Here is a 9,484-nt window from a genome sequence, read left to right as displayed (position 1 = left end):
TGTAATCCATACCGAAGGCTGTGCTCTTTGATCTTCATCAGTAAGTGTTGTAAGTCCTCTTCACTTTCAGCAAGCAAGGTTGTATCATCTGTGTATCGTAGGTTGTTAATAAGTCTTCCTCCAATCCTGATGCCATGTTTTTCTTCATAGATCCCAGCTTCTTGGATTATTTGCTCAGCATACAGGCTGAATAAATATGGTGAAAGAATACAACCTTGTCACAAACCTTTCTTAATTTTGAAACATTCATGCGTTCCCATGTCCTGTTCGAACAACTGCCTCTTGGTCCAGGTATAGATTCCTCATGAGCACAATGAAGTGTTCCAGAATACTCATACTTAGCAATGATGTCTATAGCTTGTCATGATCCACACAATCAAAAGCCTTTGAGTAGTCAATAAAGCACAGGTAAACATCTTTCTGATATTCTCTGCTTTCAGCCAAGATCCATTGGACATCAGCTATGATATCCCTTGTTCCATGGCCTCTTCTGATTCCGGCTTGAACCTCTGGAAGTTCTCTGTCAATGTATGCTTGCAGCTGTTTCTGTATTACTTTTAGCAAAACTTTACTTGCATGAGATATCAAAGACATTGTCCGATGATTTCCGCATTCCGTTGGGTCACCTCTCTTTGAATGGGCACAAATATGGATCTCTTCCAATCAGTTGACCAGAGAGTTGTCTTCCAAATTTCTTGGCAGAGATGAGTGAGTGCCTCCTGTGCCGCCTCAGTTTCTTGAAAGATTTCCATTTTTATTCCATCAATTCCTCAGGCCTTGTTCTTTGCCAATGCCTTCAATGCACCTTGGACTTCCTCCTTCAGTGTCAGAGTGTTGCCTATAACCCCCTAATTGATTTCTTTACTCATTGTTATTGCTGTTTAATGCCATCGAGTTGGTTCTGACTCACAGCAACCCTGTATAGGGTTTCCAAGGAGCAGCTGGTAGGTTTGAACTGCTGACCATGTGGTTTGCAGTCCAGTGCTGATCCTACAACTAATGGGTCTTAATTTAAAGTTTGAAAAATACCAACTTAAGAAAGAGGGTTCATGAAAATTTCAAAGGTATGAGACACAAATCTGTTTGGTCCTTCTTTTCTCTTACATTTTAAGACACTGCAAAATAAAAGTCCAGCATATTTCTTGGGAAAGAACCAAACATTATGATGTACACAGTTCACATAATACACTGCTTGCCAATAAAGGAAGGATTTCTATGTGGGGCTTCTTCTTGTGTGTTTGGCTGCTGTCACTGATGAAGCTTATTAACAATAGGATTTTAAAATAAAGGACTTTCTCTTAGCTGGGGCTTGGGGTGCTCTTTGGAAGGCATGATTATATGTCCTCACTGTCTTTTAGATGAGAACACCCAATAAGCAGATTCCTTCATGTAAAGGGCCACATCACAGATCATATACCAGAAGTAAGCATTCTGTCCTCAGGTGATGAAATGGCAACTTGGTACCTAGATCCTTTTCAAAGACAGGTTGAAAATTCCCACCAACTACCAGTACAACCTGCAACAAGAAAATAATTTCCTCCTCATCTGGCTGGGTGTACTTTTCATGTTAAAATGAAAGCTCAAAACTAGAAAGAAACAGGAAAGTCATCTAGTCTACCTTGCTCTTCCCAGAGAAGACTAAGCTTTTGTGGCTTACCATTAAGCTGTTTTCCAATGTCTTGCAATGCGTACCTGCATTCATGATATTGCTGTACAAGCTCTAACACTTTCTACTGCTATAGTGTGCATTATGCTACTCCTCCTAGTGGAATCCTGGTGTGGCTCTGCAGGTTAATGCGCTGGACTACAAAGTCAGTTTGAACCTCAAGGTTGGCAGTTCAAGCTCACCAACCGCTCTTCAGAAACTCTATACTGGGTTGTAAATGACTGGATGGCACTTAACAACAATTCTTCCTACTTGGAATGCCAAATAAATCCTATCTAAGCTGTCAGGAAACCTTTCCCAAACTCGGTCCCCATTGCTCACCCTTTCTTCCTTCCCTGAAATGAGATTATATTCATTGAATTCAGCTAGTTATTTGCCTCTTAGTTGCTGTTTAATAGAACATATTGTTGTTGTTAAGTGCTGTCAAGTAGGTTCCAACCCATAGTGACCCCTATATAGGGTTTCCGAGGAGCGGCTGATGAGCTTGAACCGCCAACCTTGCTATTCAAATAGATCTTGCATTAACCCACACCAGTCACACCAGGACTCCAATAGAACACAGTAAACAGTGCTTATCATGGCTCCATATGATAAGCACTGGACTCTGAACCAAGGTTCAGTGGGAGAAAAATGAGGCTTTCTGCTCCAGTGAAGATTTAAGGCCTTGAAAACACTATACACAAATCGAACTGATTTGACAGCACTTAACAACAATGTATCAATATATTCTAATATTTAAAAGATGTGTTTGCAACAGAACTTTAATTTTAATCTTAAGCAACACTTTCATTTCTACAAAAGAGTAGTTAGAAAACTTGAGCAATTTTAAGGACATTATCCTCATTCCTCACTTATTGAGAGGGTTAGGTTCTGAACCAGGGTCATTACACAAAAATCAGCATTATACAAAACTGGAGGAGGACCCCATCAAATAACATTAAAATGGAGGATAAGGAAAATGCATCATTACATAATTCCCAAATTACATCATTACATAACTGCCAAACTGCTGCGAATCATGGTTCCGGCAAGGTGACACATAACCTTAACTATCACAACCAGCGTTACTCTCACTTTACACTTTGGCCAGATGTTTGGGTAGATATTTTAGTATTGTCATAAATGTGAAATGTCGGATAATGAGAGTTGCTTTATGAGTAAGGAGTTTGTGTAGTCCTGATGTGGCGCTGTGGATTAAAGTGCTGGACTGCAAGGTCAGTTGAGTTGCAAGGCTGGCAGTTCAAACCCATCAGCTGCTCCTTGGAAACCCTACAGGGTCACTATGAGTCGGAACTGACTCAAAGGCACTTAACAATGACAACATGTATAGTATTAAATTATGCATTCCCATTAACTATGATAATGGAGTCCGGGTGTGGTGCTATGGTTTAATGTGCCAGACTGCAAACCATTTGAACTGCAAGGTTGGTGGTTCAAGCTTACCAGCTGCTCCTTGGAAACCCTATACAGGGTTGCTACGGGTCAGAATCGACTTGACTACACTTAACAACAGCAACATAATGATGATGAAAATTCCAGAACTATTGTTTTTTTCTAAATTAGTATCATTAAGACACTTGACTTAAGAAACTAAATTCTTACATGCATCAGATAGAAGCACCGAGTGACTCCGACCTAGGAAGCTACTGTGGTAGATGTTCTCACAGACGGAAGCTCTGTGCTTTGATATTTAGCCAGCCCCTGGAGCTCTGTGTGAGCTGCTACACCCCCAGTAACACAAAACACTTTTCTCTTTTCCTTTTCATGCTCAACTTTGGTTTTTTACTATTAAAACAAAAAAATATCCACTGTACTGTTTTGATGCCAACTCATAGTGACCCCAGATATACAAAGTAGACATGCGTTCCATTGCGTTTTCAAGGCTATGACCTTTTGGAAACAGTTCACCATGTCTTTCTTCCAAGGTGCCTCTGCATGGGCTTGATCTGCCAACGTTCCTATTAGCAGTTGTACATTTAACTGTTTATGCCACCCAGGGACACTAATGCTGTTATAATGCTCTTGTTGTTAAGGACCTTCGGGTCAGTTCTGACTCAGTGACTCCGTATAGGATTTCCAAGGAGAGTTGGTGGATTTGAACTGCTGTACTTGTGGTCAGCAGTCCAGGTTTTTCCTACAGAGCCATACTAGGACCCCAAAATGTTACAATGTTGTTGTTGTTAAGTGCCATTAAGTCAGTTCCAACTCATAGTGACCCTGTATAAGATTTCCCAGGAGTGGCCTGGGAGCATTACCAGTGCTTATTCTACAGCACCACACCAGTACTCCAATGTTATCCTTATTGTTGTTAAGTGCCATCAAGTTGGTTCCGATCCACTGTGACCCTGTATAGGGTTTCTGAGGAGTGGTTGGTGAGTTTGAACTGCTGACTTTGCATTCCAAATCGACCTTGTGGTCAAGTGCTTATCCTGCAGTGCCATACCAGGACTCCACTGTTATAAAAAGACAACTGAATAATATCATAGTAAGTCCCTGAGTTACAAATATCCTACTTATAGACAACTCATCCTTGCCCTTTAATGTTTTGTAAATTTGCCCTTACTTTGAAACAAGTAAATCAACCCTTGCTATTGTTGTTAAGTGCTGTAGAGTTGGTTCCACTCATAGCCACCCTATATAGGGTTTCTGAGGAGTAGCTGGTGAGTTTAAACCCACAACCTTGCATTTCAAACCTACCTTATGGCCAAGTGCTTATCCAACAGCACCATACCAGGGTTCCTACAAACAAGTTCTTCACAATTACCTCCACTTGCTGCAAATGCAACTTTTAAAGTGGGAAAAGGCTTTGTGCCTTTTCTAGCACTAAAATAAGGCTAAATAAAAACCGTAAGCACCTGTTCCCACATACCTGAAACAGACCTCACTCACTAAAACCAGAGGCTGCATGTAACGATTATCTATACTCCCTCAAATGAGGAAATTTAACCCAAATAAAAGGTGTGATTTGCTGTTGCTCGCTCTGTAGAAAAAGACAGACTAAGGGCTGAAATTTAAACCTCTTGTCCAAAGAAATTATGAGTTAGATGTTGTTGTTGTTGTTGTTGTTAGGTGGCCACAGAACCTTCATTTGCTAATGGGGCACAACTCAAAATGAAGAGAAACAGCTGTAAACATCCATTGAAAATTGGAACATGGAATGTACGAAGTATGAATGAGTTAGAAAGAAGTCCATAAACCTCATGCCACTTAGCTCTTTAGTTTCATTTCTTCCATCCCTGCACTTCCCATCTTTTACCAGGTCCTTTTGTCTCACCACTGAGAAACTTCCCTAGAGTCTCCACACCAAGATATCTTCCTGCCGCTAACCAATTCCCCAATGTTGTCTCACCTCAATCCCACTACCTCTCTTATCCTACTGAGCAATTTCATTGTTTAGTCTAGTTTTTTGTTGTTTGTTTGCTTCCTTCCTTCTCTAACACATGGCTCCTTTACTTTGAACCTTTCAGACCTGTTCCAGAAAAAGTTACCTATATAACTGGGACTCTCTGTTACAGAGAGAGTTCTGGTCCCCCTACATGGGATTACAAAAGTCTTTGCTATCTCATGTTGTATGCCAGATATAATATACTGTGAAAATAAAGTCCTGATAAATTCTCAACACATGTCGCCATGCAAGCTAACCAGTAGAACAAGTAGTGGAGACCAGAGCCACACCAATAAATACCAAACCTTATGTTTGCCCCCAAAATATTAGTATCTTCTCTAGCTAAACAGTGCCAACATTGATGAATGTGAACCCTCTGTTTCTTGTTCCTGTGTGTTCTTATACCTGTGCTAAAAGAAGAATGAGGTGGCCAAAGCAGAAGACAGAACAAATAAGAGACCAGGAAAAGTCCAAACCAATTAAAACCAGCAGCAAAGTTGTGGTAACTGAGTAAGTAGACTCAAGAGGAAAACTGTATGGGGACTCTTGGTTCTACCATTAATATTTAGATGACCTTGGTCAAGATGCTTAAACTCTCCACTCAGTTTCTCTATCTGTTACATGAAAATAACAGTAGTACCAACCTCATAGGGTTACCATGACAATTAGATCAATATTTGTAAAACAGAATAATGCTAAGTACATATGAGGTACCACATAAGTATCTGTTAACTAAAATAAATCCAGAATTTGAAATTACTTTTAATAATGATACTGTGTTATCTGATGTCCCTCCAAATCCTCTAGCAGCCCCAGGACCTATAGGTATAGGGAGAGCTCCCTTATGACAGACACCACATACACCCTGCATCCTCTATTAGAGGATGGTTTCCAAGAATTCCTTTATAATACTTCCACATTAGAACCTGACAGGAGTGTACTCCTGGATCTCTCTCAGTAATGATTTCCACTGTTGCAGCCACTGCACATGGTAGAAATGGCCTGCCTATCTTAGAGAACAAGGCCTATAAAACCACAAAAGTTTTGTTTGTCCACATGCCACAAATTCTACCTGTAATTCAGGACTGCAGTTGGGAGACATCAGACAACTTGCTATAGAGAGGAAAAAAAAAAAAAAACTGAGAGGAAATTTTACCCTACCAGAAGTGTCTTCTTAGTACATGGTTCGCAGTGAAAAGCAAAACTCCTCAAAGAACTGTCCACATTCCCTGTCTGGAACCTTCCCCTCACCTTCTTTGTTCATTTCACTCCAGTCCAGCTGTCAGCTCTACCCCACATGGCAAAAATCCAGTCAGACTAACTTCACTTGCAGTAGTATTCAGGCTATGAATACTCCCTCATCTTCAAGTGTTTTCATTTCTTAGTTTGCAGGCCATCATGCTATTTTGGTTTTCTGGCTGTTCCTTCTGGAACTCCTTTGTCTCCCCAACCTATTTTCTCCATCAACATTCTTCTCTTTTCTATCCACATTCATTCCCAAAGTAAGCTTATCCAACCTCATGGTTTAAAATACTTTCTTCCCCTGGACTTCTAAATGTACATCTCAGTCCAAATGTCAGCTCTAAACTCTTGAGTTATACCGCCAACTGCCTGCTCATTATCTCCACTTGGATGTAAAATAGGATACAAATTTAACTTGAACATAACCAAATTTCTTCTCCCCGAAACCAGCTCCTCTGCAAGCTTGTCTATCTCAGTAAATGGCACTCTCTACCTTGTCCTCCTTTCATCTTCTCCCATCCCTTGCTGTGGTTAAGTGCCATTGAACTGGTTCCAATTCATGGTGGCCCTATATAGGGTTTCTGAAGAACAGCTGGTGGGTTTGAAATGCCAACCTTGTGGTTAGCAGTCCAGTGCTTATCCTAAAGTGCCACACCAGGACTCCTCTCCCACACCTTTTGTTGTTATTGTTAAGTGCTGTGAGTCAGTTCCAACTCATAGTGACCCTGTATAGAGTTTCCAAGGAGCAGCTGGTGGATTTGAACTGCAATACCTTACCCATCAGGAAATCTTATCAACTCTACTATTGAAATATATACAGAATCAGAACCATGCCTCTCCACCTCCAAATGCCATTTAGTTCAAGTCACCATTTCTCCTTTGAGTATTGAAACACCCTATTAATCAATTTTCTTCCTTCTTCCCTTGCCTTACTGGAATATTCTCTCAAAAGAGCAGCCAGAGAGATGCCAATAAAAATGTAAGTCAAATCAAGTCACTCTTCTTTCAAAAATCTCCAAAGGCCTGTCATCTTACTCAGAGAAGTCACAGTCTCTCTGACAATGGCATAAGTATACATAACCTGATCCCCTCCCACACCTATTCCTGACTTCATCTCCTTCTACTCTTCCCTTGCTCCATCTACTCCAGCCACATTGGCCTCCTTGCTGTTCCTCAAATACACTAGGTACGTGAACATCTCAAAGCTTCTGTGGATACTCTACCTGGTACCCAGAACCTCCATTTCCAGATACCTGCATGGTTCGTCCATTGACCACCTTTCTCCACATCTCTGCTCAAAAGTCATCTTCCAAGTGAAGCTGCTGCTTACAACCCTTGTTAAAACTGGAAGCTACATACATACAGCATTCATGTCTCCCTTCCCTGCTTTATTCCTCTCCCACAAGATTCATCAAAATCTTATTTACCATACCCATTTTGTTTTCTCCCATTAGGAGCTTTGAAAAGTTAATAGAAAAATGGAATTTAAAATAATGGATATGGAGGAGACTGCAAGCATTGAAATGAAGTCCAGTTTAGGATTTGCTGAATGTAAAACTGGTGATGTGCTGTAAACCTCCAATCAATTCACACACAAAATAGCTTTAAAAAAAAAAAAAAAAAAGAATTTTCCCCTGAACCTTTTGAAGCCCCCTGGTATAAGATCTAGGCAGATGGGGATTTTTTTTTTATTTGTTCACTGCTACATTCCTAGTGCTAGGAAGAGCCTTACACACAGTAGGCGCTCAATAAATATTAGTTGGATGAGTGGGAACAGTAACTCCGTTGGTTCCTCTTACCTAAGACAGTCATCACTGTCTTCATTAGCTTCATGGGTGTCCTCCGGCGGCTGATGGACCCACTTGTATGTGGAGACAGGACATTGGTTTTCCTCTTGACGTACAAGTAGATCCGCAGATACACCACAACCATGATGAAGAATGCAACAAGGTTGGATACAGTCCAGAAAATGAGGTAACTCCTGCTATAAATGGGAGCCAGGGAAGAGCAGGTAGAGATGTCACAAAGGCAATTCCAGCCCAGTGTGGGGACCGCCCCCATGATGATGGCAATGGCCCAGATGAGCAGAATGAGCAGGGTCACCCTCTTTTTGGTCAGGTTGCTGTGGATCCGCATCCTCATGATTGACATATGCCTCTCCACAGCAATAACCAGCAAATTGGTCAGGGAGGCAGTTAAACTCGTGTCCAAGAGCCCCTGGCGGAGGAACCAGCGATTGACAGTCAAAGTTTTTGAAACAGGGCCAGTGTTAAACATCAGGAATACATAGGCAATTCCAGCAAAGAAATCTGCAGCTGCTAAGTTTGCCAACAGATAGTAGAAGGGAAAATGAAACTTTCTGTTTTTTATCACTGCTGCAATAACCAGAGAATTCGAGATAAAAATAAACAAGCAGAAAAATGTTCCAAAACACAAAACAATCACAAGATTCGTCCCCGTCCATTCATCAGCTGTGGAAGTGTTGGTCCTAGTATAAAAAAAGTCCATCTGCTTATCATAGTGACACTCATTCATTGTGGAGATGAACTGGATGGATATCCTAGAAAGAAAATGAAAGAAAACAATTGTAAAATCATTCACTAAACCAATTGCCACTGCTAAACCCCACAACATAGCGATTATGAGTCAAGCTGCTAACCTTGAAACTACCATTCAAAACTACCAACTGTTCTGTGGGAGAAAGATGAGACTTTCTGCTCCAATAAAGATTTACAGCCTCAGAGGCCCTATACTGGCTCACTGTGAGTCAGAACTGAATTCATGGCACATTAAACACCACTACCTCTGGTAGCGTAGTGGTTACGAATCGGGCTGCGAACCTTAAGGTCAGCGGTTCGAAACTACCAGTTGCTCCGCGGGAGAAAGATGAGGCTTTCTACTCCCGTAAAGATTTACACCCTCGGAAACCCTGTACAGGGTCGCTATGGGTCGGAACCGACTCGACGGCACTTAACAACAACAACAACCCCAAACCCCTTCTGGCTAACTCCTATGAATAATTTTGGACTCAGCATAAATGTCCCTTGCTCCAGAATGCTAACCCCTTACTTCTCTATCAAAGCATTTATCTTACAGTGGTAACTTCATCTATTTCTTAGTCTCTGCTGCAAGCTTGATGAGGGAGGGTCTGTGTCTATTTTATCCACCATTGTAACCCCAGGCCCTACTGC

The 9,484-nt window shown here is 41.3% G+C and overlaps 1 protein-coding gene across 1 annotated transcript in view; it reads right to left on the bottom strand.

The window, feature by feature from the left end:
• LPAR3 (lysophosphatidic acid receptor 3) overlaps positions 1–8,867 on the bottom strand; it is a 90,132-nt gene extending 81,265 nt beyond the window's left edge. Inside the window, exon 1 of the mRNA XM_006830999.1 lies at positions 8,093–8,867. Within this exon, the coding sequence (XP_006831062.1) occupies positions 8,093–8,828 (736 nt within the window). The 5' untranslated portion in view covers positions 8,829–8,867. The remainder of the gene's footprint in view (positions 1–8,092) is intronic.
• Positions 8,868–9,484: the final 617 nt, after the last annotated feature.

The sequence above is a fragment of the Chrysochloris asiatica genome, unplaced genomic scaffold, assembly GCF_000296735.1.
Source record: "Chrysochloris asiatica unplaced genomic scaffold, ChrAsi1.0 scaffold00002, whole genome shotgun sequence".
Lineage (NCBI taxonomy): Eukaryota > Metazoa > Chordata > Mammalia > Afrosoricida > Chrysochloridae > Chrysochloris > Chrysochloris asiatica.
Note: the sequence above shows the minus strand (reverse complement) of the source record. Positions and strands in the feature narration are given on the sequence as shown.